This window comes from Lutjanus erythropterus, chromosome 3, assembly GCF_056507025.1.
Source record: "Lutjanus erythropterus isolate fLutEry1 chromosome 3, fLutEry1.hap2, whole genome shotgun sequence".
Classification (NCBI taxonomy): domain Eukaryota; kingdom Metazoa; phylum Chordata; class Actinopteri; order Lutjaniformes; family Lutjanidae; genus Lutjanus; species Lutjanus erythropterus.
Window position 1 is genome coordinate 35,887,406 of NC_139319.1, and position 26,653 is coordinate 35,914,058.

The following is a 26,653-nucleotide window of genomic DNA, read 5'->3' on the forward strand; positions in this document are numbered from 1 at the left end:
TTTTGTGACGTTGATGATGCTCAACATGTTAGATGAGGTCATTAATACTGTGCAATTATCAAGTTTGATTATGCGTAAAATTGGCAAAAAAAAAAAAAAGAAAAAAAAAAAAGACACATAACCTCCACAGGCACAGGCGCCGTGTTGGCACTTTGACACAACCTGCCACCCGGTAGTCCCCCCACCCCCACCCCCCCGTCAGTGTGGCGAATAGTCTCGGCATCATGACTCCAATGTGAACGTATAGCAGACGTTGTGTTTGAGGTCAAAGGATGCAAAACACATGAAAGAGACAAAGAGAAAGAGAGACTGACTAAGGACAATTTCGCTTGTGGATGGCTGCACTTTAGCATTTTTCAAAAAACAAATATACATATACATACAGTACATACATACAAATATATCTGTCAATTTATAATACAGTGATTCTTTTTTATTCATAATCATCTCTTAAATAAATTGCGGTTCATTGCACTTTGTTAAAATAATTAATTATATGATTTCTCTTAAAGGCAATAGTGTGATTTTTTTAAAGGTGAAAAAGATAGTGTACCTTAAGCCTGATTTAGGATAATAGTAAAAATAACAAGATCTGTAATATACATACTGTATCTGTAAAATACCCTCACCTCCTCATATACATGAATGGATGTTCGTCTCCATATATGTAGCATGTCCTGTTTGATATGACACGTGTGCCCCACGCACACCTTTGTGTACATGCTTGTGCATGCTCGTATGCCAGTTTATGTCATATCACGTCTCCACGCCTACATATATACATACAATATTATAAAATAAATAAATACAGGAAAACATTCTTGGTTCGTGGTTTAACGGTTTCTTTCAAAGCGGTTTTTGGTGCAGTCTTTGACCAACCGTCGCTCTCTGCTAGTTTGGGTTTGAGTCCTTGCTGATGGGATCAACAGTCGACTGAGCCTCCCTGAAAGATGGACGGGTGGGGGAGTGGCATTTGTGTGTGTGTGCGTGTGTGTGCGTGCGTGTGTGTGTGTTTGTAGGGGGAATGTGACTGTTTGAAAATGTGTGTGTGTGCAAAAACAGTCCAGTGTAAGAAAGGGTGGACCAAAGTCTTTGGCCTGAGGACAAAATACAGCAGGTGTTGTGTTTAGGTAGTATGCTTATATGTGTGTGTTTGTGTGTGTGTGTGTGTGTGTGTGTGTGTGTGTGTGTGTGTGTGTGTACATGTATGTGTGTGTGTGTAGGGGACAGGGGCACAGGGTTTGCATGCACTCTGTCGTCCTCTAGTCCAAGTCACCGCTATGAAAGTGTCAGATTGTCCCAAAATAGAAGCTCAGTCTCAGGAACTGTCCGAGTGCACCCTCTGTGCGAGGGTGTAGTACAGCAGGGATTCTGACAGCGTTCAGGTGGGGGTGTTCAGGGCGACGCAGCGCCCATCTTCCCCACTGCCCCTCCGTGAAAGGGTCTCACTGACTGACTGACTGACTGGGGGCTACTGGTTGGAGCAGAACCCTCACTCCACCCGCCTCCGCTTCCCCACTTTCCCTCATCTTCATCTACGCCACCGCTCCGCGTGTGTCCACGAGACAGGGTGGAGGGTCCGGGGTCTCCACCTGGGCTCGGCGGGGGCTAGATGGGTCCCTCGTTGTGGGCGCTATGGTTGCTCCTGCTGAGGCCCACACAGTTCTGCTGCTGGTTGAGCAGGTGGGACGTCTCGTTGGCCACGACTACGGACACGGCCGGGGTGGTGCTCGTGGTGCTTGCTGTGGTGGTGACGACGGTCGGGGTCTCCACTCCGTCATGGAGCTCCGTCAGCGTGAGCTCTATCTTAGTGAACTCACTGTCTGTCGATTGGGGAGTTTTGTCCATCCTTGACGCCATTATGGCGTTCTGGTATTGTTGGCGTGTTACCTAGGAAACAGAGAGGATGGAGCCATGATCAGTTACTAATGACATGAAGTAACATGAGGTGCTAGCCAAAAAGGATTTGGTTCAGTAAAGTGTTTCAGTGTCTAACGAGAGGGTTTTTTTAAAAAAGATTTTTCAACATAGACAAGAATACATTTTTATTTTAACAAATTAATAAAGTCATACATCATTACTGATCAAATTACACATTTTTGCGTTCTTGAAAGTTTCTAAAGTGCACAAAGAAAACCATGTCAGGTCTGAGCCAATCAGAACTCTAGTTTTGCCACAGCAGGGCTCCAGACGGGTGTCTGCATCAAGAACCATCTGGTTAAAACAAAATAAAGGTGTCACAATTTCAATATTAAATTGAACTTCGGTCAAAATGAGCTTTCAGTTTCTCTTAAAGTTAAGTTTAAATCAAAAATTCGTCTCGAATCAGGACCCCAAAATCAAAAGTCAAATCAAATTGTGGATCTGGTGAATCGTGAGACACAAAACACAAACTGGTAAAACAGCTATTTTTTTTACTTAAATATCTTAAAGCAGCATCAAAATATAATATAATAATAATATATTTATTGTGGAAATAAATTAACTTTAATCATTAATAAATATCTGTTAATATATTGAGAAGTTTATAAATCCTCTATTTTATTGTGCAAGTAAATATTAATGAACTGCTTTAAAATTTGATATATTTTTGAAGAATTAAATTATTGTTTTTTCACATTAGACATTGTTATGAATCCCTTTTTCAATTCTCCTACTAATCTATTAGCAAACTGTCAAGTAATGATAAGCAGGAATCCTCAGGATCCCAATAATCAGCAGGTTCAACACCAGCATCCATGTGTTGGTATTAAACAAACAGACTGGTCAAAACAGTAAGGTCATTTATACACATGTGAGCTTCAGTTTGTATTTCTTGCTCACCTGTGTGTCGTTCTCACCTTTATAAACTGCAGGTCTGAGCGCGCTCTGACCGAGTAGTCAGGTACGTAGATCTGCAGGAAGGAGTTGAGCTGGTTGTTGCTGCTGCCGAGAGTCGGGGTGATGGCGTCTATACGATCACTCCTGTTCAGAGAGTCTGAGTGGTTGAGTCCAAACGGCCGTGGAGGAGATTTATTTTCTATGAGGAGGAGATGTGAGAGGAGACACATTTAAATCCCAGAAACTTGTAACATACACATGAAAGACCAAGTCTGGATACAGAGCAACAAAACTGGACTTGGCTATCTTAGGGAGACTCAAAACTGGCCACTGGCAAAATTTAGAGGAAAAGGCATTAAGCCGTAAATGTAGGATTTTAGTTCAGCTGAAAAAAATGTACATCATTTGGTGTATAGGCTGCCATGATCTTTACAATATGAGAATGTAAAGTGGTCTAAAATAATAATAAATGAAAATGAAAATCTTACACTTATTCATTTCCATATAATTTTTTTGTCAAAGCCACAGGGAGCCGCAGAAGCACACACAGCAACACAGATTGTTTTGTCACTGACTGTATATTTCTTTCAAATCAGAAATGAAAACATGACACAGGTGATGGCGATGTCTGCCTGCTGGTCAGCTGGTCTGTCCGCTGCCATTAAAGTCTGCACTGACATTTGCGTTGACTAGGATCAATCATAGTCACGGTGCTGATTTTTCCTCTAGGACCACCAGAAACATCTCATCTATTAGATGGACTCTCAAATCAGCAGACTCAGTTTATCACTCCACCCTGAGATTTATCACCAGTGACAGTTATTCTACACACCACTGCATCCTGTATGAAAAGGTCGGGTGGACATGGTTAACAGTAAGATGTGACAGACAATGGTTTCCATTCATTTATAAAGCCCTGATTGGAAAATTACTATCATAAATCACTTCCTTATTGACTGGGCCAAAGTCATATTCCAACAAGCAACAATAAATTCTAATGACCTTGTTGATCCTCTGATCTTTTTTCATGCAGTGTCACCACAAGGTTTAAATTTGTGGTTTGACAAGTAACGTCTTTGCAATGAATTTGGTACAGATGTACCCCCCGTCCTGCAACTGTCCCCAATTCTACTTTCAACTGTTCCAGACAGACTGTCCCAACCATTGTCCCAAATTGAAGCTCTTTTTTTCATTCTACATAAGAAATGTAGTTTAGTAACTATGTTTCAGTAAGTCGCATCACTGCTCGTAGCTTATATCTGAATAAAACATCAAGACCACCCGATTTAATTTAATTTAATCTTCATAGATTGAGGTATTGTTTCTTGTTTATTTCTGTTGCATCACTGCAAACTGCAGTGCAAATACAAATCTGTTTTTGATTGGCCACGGATATTTACATATGCACACTTTGAACATACATCATAGTAAACAAACATCTAATTTTCCTTTAAATCCCATGCCAGTGTCTAAACTTACGTGTGATACAGTGTACAGTATAAATGTAATAATTCTATATGTAATGACAATTTTTTTTCTACTGTCCAAGAATTCTCCCAGACACTGTATCTTTGTGTGCTAGGTGCTATTTGTATTGTCCCCGGGACAACAACACATTCTTACTTTCCCCTATAACAACTGATACTGATATGTCTGACAAATACCTGTAAAACCAGTTACATTTCCATCATGAGTTTAGTGCTGATTAGCTGCCAAACTGAGACTGTGAACATACTAAACTTCACACCTTCGTAGCATCAGCATGTTAGCATTGTGGCATGTTAGCATGCTGATGTTAGCATTTAGCTCAAAGCACCGCTGTACCTAAGTATAGCCTAACAGATGCTAGCGTCTGGGTTTTGCTAATAAACAGAGGTTCCACTCATCAAGCACTTGATAGCCTTTCACATCCCTACTGCTCTACTCCAACATACCTTTGAGTTTATATGATATTAGCTACTGATTGATGTGGTCTGTTTAGGTGCTCTCTACAGTCTGAACCTGTAAATCATTACAGTTATCAGCACAGAACATTGTCTATTTGGACATATTCGGCAGAATTTGCAAACAGTCCTGTGATGTACCTGTTCTAACTCATAATGTTCTCTGAAACCGCTCGAGCTGCCCAGCAGCTTCATCAGCACTCAGGATTGTGTGTGTTGGTGACATTTTTCCAGGTCAAATGTTAAATATTAGCACAGACGCTTGCTGTGATGCGTGGAAATCTAATTTCTCCATAAGTCTTTGGGTGAGGGGAGTTTCATATAGCAGGTATTGAGTCGGTGGTCTCCAGTGATGCTGCTTCTTTCTATGTGCCACTGCACAGACGACTTGTTCTGTGTTTTTTTTTTTGTGTGTGTTATTTTTTTAAAATTTTTAATTAAAGCCAGATTATGTTTTCCACTTCTTAAAGAAGCCTAGTGAAAATCACACACAACAAAGTGGAAACGGCTTGGCCAACGCTAATGCTACTACGCCGACTGGAATGTATGTAATCCCATGTAGGAATATGTGTGTGTGCGTGTGTGTGTGTGTGCGGACCGAACGCAGTGGGCCAAAGACCTGGCATGTGAACTCTTGTGGATTAGTACTCCACTTTCTAGGGGCCGCAGGGGCCAGGTCAATACAGAAAACGGCGGTGTGTGTCAAGAATACACACATAATGCATGTATGTACGAGCAGACGCACACTCAAACGTGTGGCGGCGGGGCGCCGCACTGAGTGAAAAAAAAACACGTTATGAGGTGCACTGCAGGTCACTACTAAAGACAGAAAGAGAGTGTATTTGTTCAACTGCATTTCCGGGTACATGTGGGTGTGTTTGTGTTCGTGGCTGCATGTCCGTGGTTATGTGTGCGCTCCGTGTCCGTGTGCCCGTGCATGTGAACATATGTGTACGTGAATGTCTTTGTATGTGCACTCAGTGGTGTCCGGCAGGGGGCTGTAGCTGTAGGTCTTGTTTATGTAGTCAGAGGGTTAAAGGTTAGGGGCGAGCGGGGCGGAGCCTGGGAACACTCTGGGGCCTCCAGTCTCCAACACCATTCAGCCACTTGACTAATGGCTTAGGGGACGAGGGTGTTAAGTCTCAGTCTGACTCTGTTTTCCTCTCTCGCTCTTTTCTTTCACTTGCATGGATATACAGTACAGTACATGGTGCATTCAGGTACAATCAGACTTTCAGATACCACAAACAAAGTCACAGAAAACAAAAGGTGAGGCTCAAAAAACATTCATGTAAGCTTACACAAAGCATGCAGGTTAAACAATCATCTATGCAACTTTTGAAAAACATCTAATTAGTCAATGGGATGATATTAGTGTGTGTGTGTGTGTGTGTGTGTGTGTGTGTGTGTGTGTGTGTGTGTGTGTGTGTGTGTGTGTGTGTGTGTGTGTGTAGACAGAAAAGGCCACTGTACCTGGAGATCCTGCTAGTGATTCAGCCCTACTGACCACAAATGTACGAGACAGGGACAGGGGCACTTGGGGGAGGGAGGGGAGGTACAAGAGAGGAATAAAGAGAAAGGAGAGCCTGTCAAAGTTGAGAAATAATCAATGCATATTATACACAAATACTAAATTTGGTCAGTTTCACTGCTATGGCACAGCTAAAGATGAAGTCAGAGACAATGCACTGCTGCTACACCATCATGTCTAATCATAAAGAATCTGATTTCTTGCCGCTGAGTGGCTGCACACAGGCCAGAACGGTCATTCTCCTATTTCACCAGTAGGTGTCTCTCAGATCCCACCACCCATGTGAGTCAGAATAGCTGGAAAAGGCTGAGAATAGTACTGCAGTTTATGAATGAACTGTGACGCTCTCTCGTGATGTCACTGCAGGACAGCCTCATCAGTCTTACGATCAGAAACAAATTTAGGCTCTTAATCACAGAGGATCCTGAACTGATCTGTCTGTGACACAACCGGGCTACTGACACAGGTCATAGGGAGGACAACGTGAAAGTAAACTTGTGGACTATTTAATAAATGTTTAGAACATAGAGTTGACACTGATTTCAGATTAACTTTCAATAAAACATTGCTTGTGAGATATGTGCAGATTTGATGTATATTGCTGGTAAAATCTTGATCTTGAAGTTAGAACAACACATTATATAAGACATATAATGTATTGTGCTATAAGCATAATGAGAGTGTTGAGTGTGACTGCAGCTGAATATTGTTGAAACCTTTTCAATATGAGTGTTGATGCAATACAAAAACACTCTTTTTTAATTTTATACTCCAATGAATATAAACATGTTGCTCTACAAAATCCTTTTATCAGGCAAAATTCTCAATAAGGGGCATCACAGTTTCAATTTTAAATCAAAAATCAATCAAAATCAGCTTTCATCTTCAATATTAGAAAGAGTGATTCATCCAGTCCAGCCTGCTTGTGTTGTCCAGCATGTGTCCGAAGAAACAAACAACACTTTAGAGACGACACAACCGTTACATCACGCTTGATACCATATAGACAGTCCTGTTCAACTGGCAGCCCATGAGCTGAATCTGGCCCTTGAATGACCTAAAGACATCCCTCTAATCATTTTTAAGTTTATGGTGTTTATTAGAGGATCACCATTTTATTAGTGGGTTAATCAGCCCATTCATTTGGTTGTTTCTGTTGTAAAGCACAAATCACAGAATATGAAAAGGTGCTTTGTTTTTCTTGCAGTTTTGTAAAAAAAAAAAATAATAATAATAAATTTTAAAAAATGAGGGGGGGCACATTATTTTAAGCATTTAAATTCCTAAATTTACAGGTCTGATATAGGAATTGCAAATCAAAACTCAATATTATAACAACGGCATAGCTGTCAGTGCAAAACAACAACAACAACAAAACAGAAAGTCAAACTGAATCTTGGATTTGGGAATTATTAACACCCTCAAATGTTAAACATTGTCATAAGCAGAGGCAGCTGTAAAATTGCTCTGCTTCAAAGAAACAGAAGCTAAAATTATGATTTAGCCATGATTAAGCCGTTCAAAGCAAACTTCTAGTACTTGGCGCTATGGACACATTTCAGCCAGTACCAACAAAGCAGCAGCCCTAGTGGGGACTTCTTTGTATTGGACAGACGCTGCAGTAGGTCTCAATACGACTGGCCTAGAACACCTGACACCTACGCTGCATTTTTAAGATTTACTCAAACATAAGTAACAGTGTTTCAATAAATGGGAGATTTTCTGAAAGTTAAAACTGACAAAAATCTTTGCAGGTCTGTGTGTGTGTGTGTGTGTGTGTGTGTGTGTGTGTGTGTGTGTGTGTGTGTGTGTGTGTGTGTGTGTGTGTGTCGGTCAGGGATCTTACCTGGCGAGGCTGTCAGAGCCATCATCCCATAGAAGGAGAATGGCCCCGCCTCAAACTTCATCCCCTCTTTTCCTGCCTCCACCTCCACTTTCCCCTGAGACAGAAAGATCCAGAGATGACGAGAAACAAAGTGTTACTTAAACAACCCGTTATATTTCAAATACCACTTTGTCCAAACCGAGAACATTTGCAACTTTGCATTGGATGACTTTTTTATCCTTTCAGACTGTAGACTTGTTTTTACACTTCTTTCATTTCTAATTGTATGCTTCCTGTGCTTTGTTGGACTTCCACTACGGCTTTGCAGTTACACTTTCTCCCTTTTCAAAATCTGCCACTATTCCTGCTCAAATATATTTATTCATTCTGCCCGTGAGTTTAGAACAAATCCACCTCCATTCCCTCTCTCATTTCCTTTTTACTACTTGTAGAAAATCTGTTTAATAACTCCCAATCTGCTCCTAAAACCAGATCTCTCAAGGCCACTGACCTCACTCTACTCCTACCTGGACCTCAGTTGATCCAGAGCTGCAGTATTGACTCAGTGGACTGATAGGAGAAATATACAAACTATGTGAATGTCAATATTTTTGAAAAAAGAAGTGTGGCTTCAGATTTGACTACTGTATTTTGTATTTGTAGTATTTTCAAAAAAATGATAGACTCTGACGCAAAACTCCACTGACGCACCAGTGATTTTGGTCCTTTTTAAAGACCTGGTACTCTTTCTAACACCACAGAGGAAGACTGTGTGTTGACACCGGTAACACACTCAGAGACGAAGCAGATGTTCAGACCAGTTTTCAAACTGTAAGGCTACATGAAGGTCAGCAGCACTTGTTTTGATCCGCTTTTGAATAAATAATTGTAACTCTATAGCAGGATTTCGTTTAGGTGTCTGCAAAGTGACAGTGTCAGGGACAGAAGAAGAGGGACGGGTGTGCAGCACCACTGGTACACTACTGCCTTTACAATGTGAAGTCTGTACAGTGGCAGGACATTTGGTTCATTTATGTCTTGAAAACAGTGACATAAATAAAACTGGGAAAAGTGTTCAGTCAGTGCAGTAGATCATTTTCTTTGTTTCATTTGTAGTATATAAGTGTTGTATCTTTTCAGCCAGACATTCGTATCACTAATGAGCTGTTTATCTGTAGTATTGTTGCCTGCTTTAATCCAAACTGCCCGCAGTACAATCATACCATGCATACCTTTTCAGGATGCGTGGCCCCTGTGGGAACAAACCTGCGGTGCAGCTCTGTTAAAAGGATGACTTTACTGTGAAAAACTGGAGGACCGAGTAAAACAATAGCTTGTAGTGCTAACAGCAGTATGCTCCTGTCTTAAATATCTTTATTATAATGGAACATGTAGTGAAGTTTGTTTAGTGCAGAGGTTGTCAATTTTTTCTCAGATAAGGACTGGCAGGAGGAAGATCTGCATATATCTTTATTAAAAGTAACAGTTTGTTAGATTAGAATGTAGACGTAAAGATAAGAAAAAAACAAAAATGAAAGTAAAAAAAGAAAAAATACAAAAAGAGAAAAAGTGCATAGTAGGGATGCATGATAATATCTTCCTGCATGTCATCTGTAGTGGCCAGTAAAGACTTCAGTATTAAATATTAGCATTTGCCTGACATGAAAGAAATAATCTTCGTTGAAGTATGAAGCCACACCCTCCTGGAGTGCTACAGACCTCTGAGGGTCCCCGGACCCCTGTTTGAGAACTGCTGATTTAGGGTACCGATGCCGTTATAATTGTTCTTTAGGGACTGACGCAAAATAATGATGTGCAATAAATAATTTTAAACTCCAGTCATGTGTCCAAAACTCGCGATACGTCCTTCATTATGAACCATCTAGACCTCTCAGGTCGTCTGGGACAGGTCTACTTTCTGTCTCTAAAGTCAAAACTAAATGTCCAGTTTTCACGCACCACATATCTGGAACAAACTGCAGGTCTGCTACAACTCTCAGTTCTTTTAAATCAAGACTGAAAACTATTCTGTTTGCCTGTACAGGACTGTAACTTTTACTTTCCTGTTTTATCTTATTTTTTTATTGTCTATTTAACTCTTTTAATTGTGCTGAAATGTCTTTTTTTTATTGCTTTTACGTTCCTTTTACACTTTGTCTCCATGATTTTTATCTTTTATGTAAAGGACATTGAATTGTCCTTTTTGTTGAAATGTTTTATACAAATAAACCTGACTTGTCTTCACTTTTGACCTCCGTGTGTCCACTCACCTGCAGTATGAGGATGAAATAATCCACGGGCTTGTTCCTGTGGAAGAGGTAGTGCTCTGCCGCCCGCTTGTTCTTCTCATCGTATTTCAGCTCCTGGATGACGTTGGGATGCTTCAACAAGCGCAGCAGAATCTTTTCTGACATTTGTACCGGTGCAAACGGTTCGACCTCTGAGGAAACACAGAGGGACAGAGAGAGACGTAAACAACAGCCCAACTGATACAAGACACTAATATCAATATTTAACAGTTTGAAAAAATCTAGTGATATATTGGCCTTTAATCATTTGTTTAAATAACAAATGAATGACACTGAAGTTAAAATTTTGTTGCTAATTTCTGACATCTTATAAGCTAAACACTAATCAAAAAATGCTTCTCATTCACAGATTTTTTCATGGCACAAAGAGCAAAATTTTCCAGTTGTCCAGGCCTGTCATACAATTGTGGTTCAGACAGACACTCATTTGACTTAAAGGACCAGTGTGTAGAATTTAGCGGCATCTAGCGGTGAGCTTGCAAATTGCACCTCGACTGACTTTCCCTTCCAAACCTACAGGAGAACCTAGAAATTCTGATCCATATATCTACTTATAGTCTATATTTTATGTCATTTTATTCATTATTTATAGAGACAGAGTGTATTTATGCATCGCTCAAACCAGAAGGGAAAACAATCTATGACTCTCTATTGACTTTGTATTGCAAAAGTACCTCTTGTCATTTCCGTCTGTTAGGAAATAACAGAAATGTTTAAAAACTGCTGCTTTGCGGGATTCGCTACCAACAAGTTTAAGAACCCAGAACTAAGTTTTTATAAGTTGCTGAACTTCAAATCCAAGTCTTTAAGAAGACAAAAGTAGATACAGATGTAACGAACTGGAAAACTCTTGGATCCTGAAACTCAGTAACATTTTTCCAAGATTACAGCTGCTAATTTGTCCAGATTTACTGTAAGAGTAACTAAACTAAAGAGTAACTAAACTCTGAAAGGCCTGGCCTTGATCTCTTTTAGGTTATATGATGATCTCACCTGGGGGTTCAATCAAACAGCTGCAAATATCAGTTTTTCACTCCTGGTCATTCAGTGAAATTATTCCTCCAATGAAAGCAAGGTACAGAGAAAAGACAGAGATATACAGACAATACTGAGTTTGTTGATATACGCAGTAACTGGATCTTGTCAAATAGTGAGCCCACATCAATGTATTATAACCGTATTAAAACTTGTTTACTAATGAGTTATAAAGTGTTTACAACCTAATTACAAACCATTTATATCATGTAGTAGGCAGTGTAGGATAAATAAAAGGAAATAACTTGACTTGAATAACTTGAAAAATAAATAAATCTTTAGTTACACCCCTTGTTTTAAGCTTTTACTGCATCTGTCTGATATACAAATCTGACCAAAATCTGATTTAAAACTTTTAAACACTGTATCCAGATTGTGACTGGTCTGCTTCAACCACCTAATGAGCCAATCAGCTCCTTCAACTCAGCAGCGGTGATATGTGTCAGCTGGCTGCTGGCTCCACCACCAGGAACTAAACTCCCTAATAGCCTTTAGAGGAACTTAATCAACGCTTAGCTGCTAGGTCAAAGTTCTAAAGCAAATCCATCTGCAATGAGGCTATAGTGAACCGCTGCTGCTGCTGCTGCTGCTGTAGTAGTACTGGGATACTCTGCAGCCTGTTCAGAAATCCATTTCCCCAGGGAAAGCGGGTGAAATATTTCACATTTTACACTAAGTATGTCGACTTGTGTGAGAACTCCGATCATAGGCCAAAAATGCTGGACGTGATGTCACTGAGGAACGAGCGTAAGCAAACAGGGTGGTGTTTTTAAAGCTGTGAGCTCAGATCCCAACATGCAACCTTCAGTGCATGACACGCAAGCAAATAGATGCCTGCGTTTTTTTGGATCCGCCTGCAGTCTGCACAGACATCCCGTGCCGCGCTCCCGAGAGGCCTTCCACCTCTTCACACACACACACACACACACACACACACACACACACACACACACACACACACACACACACTCACACACTCATACAAACACACACACACACACCCTTGTTGTGAGTCCTCACACAACTCATTCCCTCACACACACAAACAACAGATACTCATTCTACACACATACTCACTCCTCCCTGCACCCACTTGCCCAAAACTCAAAGCCCATACGGGCACATGCACACACACAAACAGCTCACACACACACACACACACACACACACACTTTCCCCACAGTGAGGGGCTGAGGGCACACTGGGGGAAGTCAAGCAGCAACGCAGCCCACTTGCCTGTTGCTAGGAAACGCAGGGTAGCCAGCAGAAGCTGAGGTGATATTTTAACCTTCATTTCATTGTCGGTAGGCTTGAAGGCCGAGAAATCCTGCTTCCTTTCCCGATGGGTGATTTTCTTCTTCGTCTTGTTGTCAGCTGAGGAGGGAAAATGAAAAGTTGAGCGTAAGACACAAGCTAAAACTTTTTCTGAATCAGGAAAAGGACCATCCACGCCACTCCACAGATATCGAGCGAGTCCCCCCGGGTCAGAGGGTGACTAAACTTGAGTTACCCAAAGCTTATTGCTTTTTCCGGAAATGTAGCTGTGGCGTTCTTCTCAGAACTAAAAGAGAGCTATAGGGGGCTACACTGTTAGCTTACCACATTCTTAGCATTACTTAAAGCAATACTGTATGCATTAGGGTAACAAATAGACTGGCATGTACTCCATGTCTGCAGGCCTTCACTGACAGAGGTGTAACTGTGTAATCAGCTCATAGTTTGATATAATACATGAGACAGGTTGACAGGAAAAAAACTGTTAAGAAGCAAAATCATTTTGACACTCCCTGGTTGTAAAATGTAAACAAACAAACAAACAAACAAACAAACTACTAAACTTTTACTGTGAATACTTTCTCAAAAAAAAGGTGCTATGTTGCAGGTTTTGGTGCACAACCACAAATAAGATAATCTCATGAATGAAAAGTCTACAGAGAACTGAAGAATAAAAAGATACATATATGTCATATTCTCAGATAACCAGAAAACTAAACTGAAACGTTGTGAAACAATCTTATTTTGCATTTATGGTGGAGGATGAGGATACTTTTAAAGCTGCTATGATCAATATTTTTTTGTAAACAATGATCTATGTGTAATCTGAAAGAGGTCACTTGTAGCGATTAATTCATCATCCCTGTCGGCTCTTCCTCTTTTAGCATCTTTCAGCTCATTGTTTTGTTTTTTTTGGCGGCATCTCAGCACACTGAACTTCCAGCTTGGTCAGATACATCGCACTCGACTTCACCGCACCACAGTCAGATTCTAGCGGCTGTGGTAGTGGGCCAATCACGCGTCACATTAAATCAAAGAATGCTTCCAGTGATTGGCTGCAATTAAAACAATACAAAAATGATACTTGGTACGAGGTTATTTTGGATGATGAAGTTATCAAGTACCGATATCCAGCCCAAATCACATCTCTCACTGTACTGTAAACTGTTCCCTGCTTACTCAGTTCACAACACAATTTCAAATTAATGTTTGACGGTTGATTGTTGATGGAGGACAATTTAAAGTGGCATTAATTGATTTTCTTTTTTGTCCATATCAAACAAGTAGTGGACAAGACATGGAGATGCAAAACTTAATTTTCTAAATGTTCCACTGTGTTCACCAGCTAGACATTAATTTTGTCTCTCTGCTATTTGGTGCTGCGCAGGTAGTGAACAGTTTACATCAGAGCTTTTTCACTGAAAACCGCTGCCTGCTGCGATGAAAGCAGAATTTGAGGGCCTTAAAATCAAGACAAAGCCATGAAAGAAGCCAAAACACTCCACAGCGCTGAGGGAACCTACAGGATCAGGTGATAATTCTCTGTGTTCATCACCACAGGCGACACCTTTTACATGTCGTGTAGTCCTTTGTTGATATAAAGGTACTGATTAATGCAGCTTTAATTATACACTTGAATTTCCATTTAATGTATGAGAACCATTTAGAATTAAAGGCACAATATGTATGGCACTGGAGTTCAAAAATGAGTACTACAGCCCAAATGGTGAGTTATAAGTTATTTCCCTCGTCCCTTCCTCTCCAGAGTCAAAGCTCAAGCTGGTTGCAGCATTATACTTTGACAATAACAAGCCACGACAAGTCCTACTCTGTAAGCTGATCAGCTGTTTATAACTGTCAGTTGCAGTCGATGTAAAGTTCAGCCTGCTATCCTGAAAACAAAAGCCCACTGCTCTGAAAATACACACTCTGGAGTTTAAGTTCAGTGAGTCCCTGCCTTACTGTCTGCCAGACTCCATTAACATATTGCTCAATTTAACTGTTAAAATCATCTTCTCCTTCTAAAAGATTATTGATTATTTCTTATGAATCATAAACAGACCCTTACTCATTCTGTGAACATTCAGCATTCATTTGAACACGTGAAGTGAATAAATGTGAAAAATGGATGTTCCATGGCAGAGAAGAAATTTCAAAGTAGCATTTTTCCTTAATCTCTGATGACATATCATGGTCATTTTACGATTTAGTACAGTAAATATAGTACAGATTTGTCATTTGACAACTGATCAAATTTAGCAAAAACTTAAGTACATTTTCAGTGCATCGTTGACATATTTTTGTACATGACATATTGTGCTATCATATACTGTTATACCCCTTAATACCGTATAATGTTTGTTAATGCCTTAGCAACAGTAGTTCTTATTTGAAAGCCTTGGAAAGTTTACAAAAATGTATCTTTAGATGTTTATGCTGCATGAATTAGATACACATCAAATATAACAGAGCTATTTTTTACAGCCCAGCCGCTGGGCTTGGATCATTTTATAGCAGCCAGGATGTTATGGATTTTAGACGGGTGCTCTTACTGTGAAGGGCTGGAGATGCCTTGAGGTCTTATAGGGGTATGAACTTAAAGAGAGGAACTTACTGTACAAGTCTGTCTCGTCCAGGATCTCTGATTTGATGATTTCCTCAATAACGTCCTCCAGGGTGACGATACCCAGAACCTCATAGAAAGGGTCTCCCTCACCCTCATTGTTCACCCTTTGAACTATGGCCAGGTGGGATTTTCCTAGAAAAACATACGGATACAGGTTATAAAGTTAGAGTCATATAATGATAAAGAGAGGCAAATATAGGTCAGGCAGTAATGGGGAAATAAACGGGCAGGGACACACACAGCTACTTCTATTTTGATCAATTTTACTGTGCATACATTTAACGTGTATCACATATAAATTCTTTGGTATTTTATACAGTGGAACAGAAACAATAAATCACTTGAGTCAAGTTGTGTTGTGGCAGTCATAACACTGAGGCTGTAGCCTGGATTACAGCAGTCTGACACAAAGTGATCTGAAGGAGTAACTGCTCTCTGTTTCAGGTAAATGTCCAGGGATGCAGGACATGGTAGTTTAACAATGCCAGCAGAAACTCAAATAGCCAGAGGGACAGAATGACAGACAGTCAAACAGTCCTAAATTTCATCATATGAGTCCCTTTAGCCCTCCCTCCCTCCACATCTGTGTTCCCAGGACCCTCCTGCGAGCTGTACCATCTGAAAAAAACCCAGAAAGAAACAAACTGCAGTGTATGCAGAGAATACTGTCAAGCAAAACGCTAAACAAATTCTTTGCCTTTTCTCAGCTTGTGATCATTTAAAAGGAATTTTCCAGAGGCCCAGGCTAATATTAGCCCCTGCAAAATGAAGTTTCCATTCCGCCCCGGCGATATTCTCACCGAGCGAAGGAACAGACCGGGCGAAGCCTCCGCTGTGTGATCAGATTGTCTCGAAATGGGCCGTTTGCATGCAGATACACCTGGGTGTAAATAATGGAGGACGTCAGTGTGCTTGTGTGTGCATGCACATGTGTCTGAGTGCACGAATGTATGGGTGCGCGAGAGCATGTGTGTGTGTTTATTTCTGGACAACAGCGGTACGTCACCGAGTCAGTGCTCAGATGCTGTTTCAGCTAATGTTGGCTGCTTTGGTGCAGGCGAGCACAGAGTGAAGGGACTGATCACTGAGAGTGTTTTATTGCACTGCAGCTCACTGCCTCCTCACAGCGCTATGACAGCACGCTGATGTGCAGGGTGCAGAGCCACAGAGTCTGAATGTGAGAATGTTGTGAGCATTAGATGCAGAACTGATGCTTTCGAGAAATATACTCAGGTTACAGCTAATAGGTTGGTAGGGAGAGATATTAATAATGTAAACACCAGAAATCCACCATCACAGAGAGTCTGCAAATAGCAGGTAACATTCTTAGTCTTATTTTCTTCTTTTCCAAAAACAGCAGAGTCTTCATATTTCTATTAAGATGTCAATGACATCTTGAACATGTGTCTTTATCACTGAGGGTTGGGTTTAACTAGGACAAACACAAATGGAGCCTCAGTGGGTTACGACAATCAGGCCTCTAAAGTCCTTGAGCAAGCAATTACTCTAAACTGCCCAGAGAGGGAAAGGCAAATGGAGTGGCCAGCACAGCACAGCACGGTGGAACAGATCAATGCTCACTTCCTTCTCTTTAATGGCATCCACTCCACTCGTGTCAGGTTTATAAACAAAGCTTACAAATTTAGGTTTCCAGGAAAAGAATGCCGATCCAGATGTCACTTTGACATAGAAAGTGTGAACTGAAATGAACTTAACATGAAAATTCAGAAAATGTGCCAGTGAAATTAGTTCGTTTAATTTTAAAATTCAGGTATGGAAGCTAATAGTTTCAAGCAATGGCACCAAGGGTCACCACACCCCTAAATTTGGTGGCCAAAGTGCAATTTTGATAGCCCAAATATGAACTTGCATAAAAACCACACAGAAAAGCCAATTTAATGCAACTTATCACAGCCTTCATCAGCTTCCCTCATTTGTGTTATCCAATTTCCCCATGAATTGTGGTTTAGTGTTTGCAATGAAAAACAAACTAGACCTATCATCTACTGGAGGTAACGGGTGGCACACACCGCAATACTGAAATGTTTCATATTCTAGAAACTTAAACTCCTGCTTTCATTCACTCCTAAATTTTTGCTCCAATTTCGCTTTTTCATAGTCCGTCTTTTGTGTTTCTGGGTCTTCTGTGAGGATCACATTAGCAGTTTGAGTAGGCTCAGTAAACTTCAGACTTCAGTTGCTCCGACATATCAGTAGCTACCCAGCAGTGAGCACTGTTTGTTATTTCTGTAGAATGCTGAACTGAAAAAGGTGCAAAGAAGACTAATGTTTTGTAGCCACAGGCCACAGTTTTTTGTTGAAACCTATAAAATTATTTTGCTTTCATCACAAATTAACTTATTTCAAGATTTTTTTGTACAAACTATCATCAGCTTCCTGTATTTGTTGCTAATAATTTAAAGGAATAGTTTGACACTTTGGAAAATACACTAATTCTCTTTCTTGCTTAGTTAGACTATAAGATCTATACCACATTTCTGTATGTATGGTATATGTCAGCAGCTAACAAGCTTAGCTTAGCATAAAGACTGGTAACAGTGGGAAACAGTTACCTTTTTCTGTCCAAACATAACAATACACATATAACAGCTTCTCTAAAGCTCAATAATTAGCATGTTATATCTTGTTTGTTTTTGTTTTTTTGTAAAAAGAACCAACGTGTAAAAGAACATATTGTGATTTTAAGACCCCAGGGACTAAATAAACAAACAAGATATAACATGTTAACAGACCTTGTTAACAGCAGACATTTCGACATGAAATAGTAGAGTAAATACAGATGTAATACTAATTAAAGTTGTGTTACATTCAGGTCAAACAGAGTCAGGGTGCTGCTGTTGTGCATGTTGGCTCACTGGAAAGATTCTGCTGCACTCAGTGAAACAGAACCTTAATTACTATCATTGTTGATTATCCCAGTGGTCAAGAATGAACTTAAATGCTCAAGAATCTACTGTAGCTTTAAACAATATGTAAGCTAGGGCTGCGCCCTGAAAGTCACAGAGTCAAATTGTCATTTGGAGACCCCTCAGTCCACCGAGATTCTTCAAGCTGAGCAGTTGCTTTTCTTTTTCTTTTGGCTTTTTTGCTCTCAATGATCAGTCCACTATGTCAAGTTGTCCTGTCCACTCAGTGTTTACGACAGGTGCAGGCAGCTGTGGAACTGACCGGATCCAGGGTGAGTCTGGATGAAGCCTGGATTATACTCCCATACATACAAGCATATACTGACAGCTGCAGACAACACAGACGCTTAATAATTTAAAGAGCTGTCCAGAGGCTGAAGTGGTGAATTTTCAGGTCACAGCAACTTTATTTGATATAATCTCAGGCTTTTGTTCAGTACGTAAGGTCAGAAGAAAATGTTGCTCATTACCAAAGTTAACACACATAAGCCTGGAGGGCTAACATGACTACTAATACATGTATGTTTTGGTCACTCTAAATATCTCACCAAACTCTTTTCAAAAAATCTGGCACGTCAATAAAGCGCTTTTTGATAGTCTAGATGGAAAAAAGGAGTAACTGTTGAATATTCATATTGAACAGCCAAATACGATTTGACTGACAAAAATCTGAGTCAGTCACAAACAAAATCTAAGGCCCAATGAACATTCAATATTGAAAGAAAGACAGTTCAAGACAATTCAACATATATTTCCCCTATGAATATAAACTAATTATTAGTACTATTTCAGCCCCATTAACATTGAGCACATAAAATCTTAGATTACATAGAAAGATAAACATATACACGGCTACAACATGACAATTAATATTCAAGCGGATTAAATGAGATGAGTGATGACAAGAAGACAGCACCCCAAGTTAGTGAGAGGAGGCGGGACTCTATGGACACTGCAGCGGTGTGTGTCAACTCATTATCAGAGAGAAGAGAGAGCGATAAAGTGAAGCTAGTATCTGAGTATCAATACTGCGGAAAAAGAGTACAGAATGCATTTAAAATATTTGGTATCGACATTTATCAATATATTCATGTTTTTGACAAGACTAGTGGACAAACGAACAGGAACCTTTACTGTACAAGATGATGTAGTCCAACGTAACCACACACCACAACCTCAACAATTAAATGTTCAACACCTCTCCGACACAGTATAAATAAAAAGTGAACATTGTTATAATTCATTCAAGAATATTTTAGGGGATGCTGTATTTTACCGAATATATTTTAAAACTGACGAATTATTTCATCCCTCATGTATGGAAATGACAGGCTCGGCTTTATCAGAAGAAACATAACAACCAATGGGAACGTGTGTCAACATAACCTCACCTTTCTGACACAAACCGAGGCCCTTTATGTGAGCCAGCTGATAAGAGGTGGAGGACATCGCTGAGATCAACACACAATCTGGTCTGCTCTTCGTGCGGCCATGTGCTCGCACACGCTAAACACACAAACTTAACAGGGCAAGTCACTTGTTTGACAAGTCAAACTAATCCCATCAGGATGTTTGATCACATCAAAAACACTTTCCATCACCTCCATCTACAGAGGAGTTTACTCAGGGTTAACAATTACAAAGTAAGAGCTTTAACAGAGGCAGCTTAGGTCATTAGTTAAAAAGAGAAAAGAATGACTCAAAGGGAAAAAAACTGAATGGGAAGCTATTCAGTAGAAATGACAGAGAAAAGCATGTTTATGCAGCCTTAATAGTGTTTATTCTAGAGTTGGTCCCACGGGATACAATGTAAGGAGAAAGAAATTTTATCAATTCCTTGGAAAAGACGGAAAAGGGAAAATCAAACACCCACTCTTCCCTTTGTACTATTTCAGATATTTTCTGTGGAAATCAGGCTATATATACAATTACAGTGACCATTAAGTCAAAAATGTTTTGTGGATATTGTCTCATATTTTTAATGGTATGTCAGAGTTTGCTTTTTCTGGAAAATTATTTAAAAATGTTGATGACTCATTCTGTACTCCGGGCACACACGCTTTCTTGCATATGACGCAGCAGAGCATGGAAGGAGAATACAACCACTGACTGGAGCGGACTGCAGTGTTTCTGGGGGTCTCACTGTACAAAACTACAACTTAACTGTATTCACTGATATAGGTGAAACTGGATCATATTTTATGGAGAAAATATTTGCTTGTGATTTAATTACAGCGCTTGCACAGGTGGCTTTACCTTACTCAGTTAGCTAGCTAATCATAGCTGTTAGCTGTTGACAACAGGCAACAGAACTGGACTCAGCAGCCTCTCAGTGAACATGAGTCACCAAGATGAACAGTCTGTCGAAACCAACAGTTAATACATACAGCGGCAAGGTTGTTTTAAAAGTTTTCTGATGGAAAGATAGCTTTATTTGTTGCTAAACTAACTTAGCTAACGGCTAATTGCTGTTATCTCAGTTAGCCGTGATTTCGGTCAGGTTCGGTCAAAGCTATGGAATATTAATTAAATCATCCATCTTTACTCACTTCATCTTAGCCTTTCTTACACATAGGTGTGCAGAAACTGCAGGTTATATGAACTTTTTAAAATAAAAAAATGTGAAATTACCAGTTATCAGTTTCAGCCATGAGAAGCAGGTAACTGTCTGTTTTAGTATCGGCTAGAAAAAATCCATATCACGCATCCCTTTTTGTTCCAGAATGAAATATCTCAACCACTACTTTATTTTTTTTTTAAGGCCACCATTAGATCATATATTGTGTATCCTGTAAAATATATTCGGATGACCCTCTGCATGGATTAGCACAAAGTTTGGTACAGACATTCATGATTATATAGTAACATGATTGTTAATTACAACAAAGAGGTTCATTCATGTTTCCCATGAGAATGACATTTTTTGTTCAGAGTGAAATGTCTCGTCAGCTACTGGATGAGTTTCAATGAAACTTCATACACACATTCATCCACATCCTTCACAGAATGAATTGTAATTACTTTAGTAATCCCCATCTAGTGCCATCGTTTGGTCAGATTTGAGCCAAAAACCTGCAAAACTAATAACATCAGCCTCTGCTGTACTTTGTATTCAGTGTTAATTAACATATGTTAAGCAAGCTAACATGGTAAATTAAGATGGTGACCAGGGTAAAAATTACCCCGCTCAGTGCTGGAGAAAGATCTGGCTCCACAAATCATCATTCTGCTATAGGGAAACAACACCCTGGCTTATTTGTATTTCTCTAAACCAATCACAATCACCTTTGGCAGTGCTAATCCAAGGATGCGGCGATGGCGGACCTGACAAATAGACAGACAGACAGACATATGACCAGATTCGTCAACTTCCGTTTTCTAATTTATGTTGGTCAGTTTTATGTGTAATCTAATATTTTCCAGGGGCAACTGAGCAATATAACTGTCAACTAATGACTGGAGGATATATTTTGAATATTGGTTATATTGAGAAGAACAGACATTAGAGATGATATCCAGTAGTAGGGGTGGGGGAAATTTCCGATTCTTAGATGCATCGCGATTCGGACGTGGACGAATCTGAATCGATTCACAAACGTCCAAATTTCGATTATTTAAATCTGTTAATTAAAGTGATACAGAAGCTTCTAAATAATGTGGAACTAAGAAGCGCGGTACGCGTCATCGCCGGGACACTTTGGGACGCGCACCTGGAGCGACACGCGCACAGCCGAAAACAAACATTGCCGACCGGCAGCCACCTCGCCATGAGGTCCGAACAGCTCCTTCTAATTTAAAAGCAGCCGTGTGGAAACACTTCGGCTTCTACAACGTCGACGGCGGAAGCGAACTGGACAAGAGCCACGTTATATGTAAGCTGTGTCGAGCTAAAATAAAATACTTTGGCAACACAACAAACATGAGAAGCCGTAACTCGATTCCACCCGACGGAGGAGTCGGGGAGACGGCAGGCTGCTGTTGCTGCGGCTACTAGTGGCTACTGTTGGTACTTTCCAGTTTGCACATATTTCCAATAGTTTAATAAAATATAATCGAAATGAATTCTTATTACAAATGCGCTGTTTTTAAAAATTGCAAGTGACGAATGCTTATTCAGTGAGACAAAAAGAAATGTGTTTGTGAAAAAGTGCATCAATATACATAAAGATGCATCAATAATCGTTTTATAATCGAATCGTAGCCCCTGAATCGTAATCGTAATCGAATCGGCAGGTGCCCAAAGATTCCCACCCCTATCCAGTAGTAAATTGTTGAGTTTTTGTCCAACTGACAAACTTTTCAGGTTCATCGAGGGATAAACAGCTTTGCATTCTTGCTCTAAATGCATAAAATTTATTTGGTGACACGTTTGCCTGAAGTTACTCACATAGTGTGCTGAAACTCCAATATTCAAACTCTGACCACAGCTGTTATTCTGAAATGATAGTAGTGTCAAGATTGACTGTTTTACGTACGTAATCTAAAAGTGAACAATTTATGAGTGCTGAATCCATGAAAAGCCCTCTCCTTCTGATGTTATTGTCTACAGTCTATCTAAAGCCTATTTCAGTCTCCCTCAGGGTCACACACACTCACACACACACATACGTGAACACGCACACACACTGGTCTTTCACACAGTAGCTCCACTCTGTATCATTTTGTCTCTCTGTCCCACAAGATGGTGCATACTTTCTAGTTTCCCACAAAGACAAAATACCACACAAGCGACAGAAAAAATGCAGCTTCTGTCTTCCATAAATATATTATGAGACAATGACAGCCTGTTTATTCATAGCTCCTTAGCTGCTGTTATGGCGGTGGGTTTTGTGAGGGGGGAGTGGAGGTAGAGCAGGGAGGCTGACCCTCTGGCCCCTCTGGAGCCTGGAACTTGGAAGCAGGCCACAGGGAGAGCGTGTCCTTGCGAAGACCAGTCGTCTGGGGTCCTATAAGCCACCACTGCTGCCTGACATCTGGGGCTGTCTAGCTGGGCTGAGCCTGAATGCATGCTGGGTAGTCCAGCACACAGGCACACTGCACACATCAGGGTCGGGGGTCAATTCACTTTCAATTTGATCCATTAAGGAAGCATGTTTTCATGGGTCAAAAAAATAAAATGCTTTAGTCATTACGAGACGTGTGTTTGAAATTCCTAAAATACGTCTGGGAATGAAGGCTGTGTCATCACCTGTAAATGGCAGTTCCAGTTTACATTTGTAATTGGGTGAAGTTAAGACACACACACACACACACATACACACAGGATTATTTGGTTTCCCTTAACAACAAAGCAGCAGATGACTAAGGTACCAGGAAGTGCTTAATCTCACTGGGGAGAGCGTCAGGGACCACTACACATTTGTTCAGTTTTGTACGTTAAAACACTGTCTGTGACAGGATGAAGACGATCTACTCCACAGGGCCATAGCCTCGTTAACTGTGATATTTATTTCATATTTAGATGCTATTTTCCTTTTTTCCTCCTTATTTTATATTTTGTTTGTTTTTTATTAATTAAAACTGTATGAAAAAACTGAATGTCCTTACATGATTCTTTCAAGTTTGTATATGGTCCAAAATTAGCACCAGCCACCAGCCACATGCTGGTAAAATATGCAAGTGGCTGGTAGATTTGCTTCACTTAGCAGCCCAAAAAAATGGTAATTTATTGAGAGGTTGAAATCTGAACTAGGTCTGGGTAATATGGCCTATAAATGACATTTTTAGGTTATTCAGTGATATATAATATAGTCTATATTTTGATATACACAGTTTTCTAAAGTAATACCCTTAGGGATGGGCAATATGGACAAAATCAAACATTACAATATTTTTTTTACCAAACTCCTTGATATCAATATTGTGACAATACTGTAGGGATTACAATTTACTGTGGATATAATGACTAAGTGGGTAAAGGCAAGTAACAGAACAGCTAGAACAGTCTGGTAACACTTAACTGTAACACAGCCTGTAACCAGGTAAAGACAATGTTTATCCCATGTCACAATATCCAAAAGTCAATATCTAGTCTAATATCATAACATCAGTATATGATTGATGTTTTGTCCAGCTGTTAGTTGAACATTCACTTGCCATTCGGCCAGTGGACAAAAAAGTTCATTTTGAACACTGGGTTTGTAAGACCTTTATTTTTCCTTTCAGGAAAAACAGATATTTGTTCAATTGTTGAATTTTTTCTTGCCCTGTAAATATTCAAATTAGATGCTAGTGGCTCTGTAAAGCTTTTCTCAATGCTTTGAGCTAAATGCTAATTGCAGCATGCTAACATGCTCTCTGTAATAATGCTAACATGCTGACATTAAGTAGATATAATGTTTACCATGTTCATCATATTAGTTATAAGTGTTAATATGCTAACACCTATTACCACAAAACAAAACAGCTGAGATCAAAGGAAATGTTAATTTTTCAAGTATCTAGTTGTAAAGCATTGGATAGGATAGGGTGTTGTTTGGATTTTGTTTCTGATTCTGATTCTTGATTTCGGTTCTCAACAATTCTTGATTCCAATTCTTTGAGTGTCCTCACCTGACAGTCAAACAACTTAGCAATGGCTGAGTAGGTTAACTACGAGTAATGCTTGAGTCATGATTTAATAAGACAGATAGATAGGAAGACACGCACGTCTATAGCCACAGGCAGACAGCCCGCTCAATATACGGTAGGTGTTTGCACCACACGGTTTAATTTGAAATGACCACAAATGAAATTTGTGTAGGAATCGATAAGCACAATCAAAACTAAAATTTCTTCATGATTTCTTTGGAATTTAATTTTGGAATCAGTTCTCGATGTCCAAACCCTAAAAATGACACTAGATAGAAAGGTGATGACAGTAATTTCATTGAAATCCATCCAGTTGGTGTCAAGACTTTTCACCAAAAATACAAATCTGCTGGTGGCGCTACATAAAAAGTCAGCAGGTGTCATCCTCTGGAGACCATGAATGTCTGTACAAAATTTTATGGAAATCCATGTGAAATATTTCAGTCTGGACTAAATTGGTGGATCGATCAATTGATGGACCAATGCTGCCATTCCTAAAGCCACACATGTGAAAGCCTTCAAAATCCAAGCATATAACTTTGAATTATAAAATTTAAACTGGACTTCAGGCCCCTTAATTCCCAAGAAGAAACATACAGTCCCTTACAAAAGTCTTGTCACTTATCCTAGTCGCAGGAACAACAAATAATAACTTGACTTGTAGTTGACCAACTGGAATCAGAAATGGCTTATATGAAAAGCAAAGCCCTCAAGATTATGCTTATTATACCAAAATAAAGTTTTGTATCATTCATTGAGTTTTATCATTTAATTAGGACAGAAAGGTCTGATTTTGCTTGGACAAAAGTCTTGTCGCTTACAAAAATAGTTGAAATTATACATATACTTTATTTTGAATACACAGACATGCTACAATAACATCAGAACATAAAGTCATGGTGCCTTGGAAAAAAGAATTAATATCATGTATGACTCCCATGAACTTGGAGGACTGCATCCATGCGTCTCAGCAAGGACTCAAATAACTTATTGATGAAGTCATCTGGAATGGCAGAGAAAGTTGTCTTGCAGGACTCCCAGAGTTCATCAAGATTCTTTGGTTTCATCTTCCAAGCCTCCTCCTTCATCTTACCCAAGACATGCTCAATAATGTTCATGTCTGGTGACTGGGCTGGCCAATCCTGGAGCACCTTGACCTTCTTCGCTTTCAGGAACTTCGATGTGGAGGCTGAAGTACGAGAAGGAGCGCCATCCTGCTGCAGAATTTGCCCTCTCTTGTGGTTTGGAATGTAATGGGCAGCAAGAATTTCTTGATACTTCAGGCTGTTGATGTTGCCATCCACTCTGCAGATCTCTCGCACACCCCCATACTGGACGTAACCCCAAACCATGATTTTTCCTCCACCAAACTTGACTGTTTTCTGGGTGAATCTTGGGTCCATGTGGGTTCCAACAGGTCTTCTGCAGTATTTGCGACGATTGGGATGCAGTTCAATGGATGATTCATCAGAAAAATCAACCTTCTGCTACTTTTCCACTGTCCATCCTTTCTGCAAGCTGTGGGCCTTGGCAAATGCAACAAGATTTTTTTGTTGTCTTCTGTTTAAAGCTGGTTTCTGAACACTACTTCCATGGAGGCCACTGCGTGAGAGAATTTGACAAACTGTTCTTGTAGATACAGGGGTTTCTGGTGACCAGTTCTCATGTAGCTCCGCTGCAGTTTAAAAAGGGCTGGTCCTGGACTGTCGAAGCAACAAACGGTCCTCTCGAACAGTTGTCTAATGGGGTCAGCCTGACCTGGACTTGTCATGAAAGTCACCAGTTTCTTCAA

General features: G+C 40.0%; 1 protein-coding gene across 1 annotated transcript in view; it reads right to left on the reverse strand.

Moving 5' to 3' along the window:
* Window positions 1-323: 323 nt before the first annotated feature.
* Window positions 324-26,653, reverse strand: part of cnnm2b (cyclin and CBS domain divalent metal cation transport mediator 2b) — a 59,058-nt gene continuing 32,728 nt past the window's right edge. Inside the window, exons 2-8 of the mRNA XM_084715959.1 lie at window positions 15,353-15,496; window positions 12,700-12,837; window positions 10,390-10,559; window positions 8,141-8,234; window positions 6,237-6,299; window positions 2,841-3,019; window positions 324-1,890 (exon numbers count right to left, since the gene is read on the reverse strand). Coding sequence (XP_084572085.1) covers window positions 1,609-1,890; window positions 2,841-3,019; window positions 6,237-6,299; window positions 8,141-8,234; window positions 10,390-10,559; window positions 12,700-12,837; window positions 15,353-15,496 — 1,070 coding nt within the window. The 3' untranslated portion in view covers window positions 324-1,608. The remainder of the gene's footprint in view (window positions 1,891-2,840; window positions 3,020-6,236; window positions 6,300-8,140; window positions 8,235-10,389; window positions 10,560-12,699; window positions 12,838-15,352; window positions 15,497-26,653) is intronic.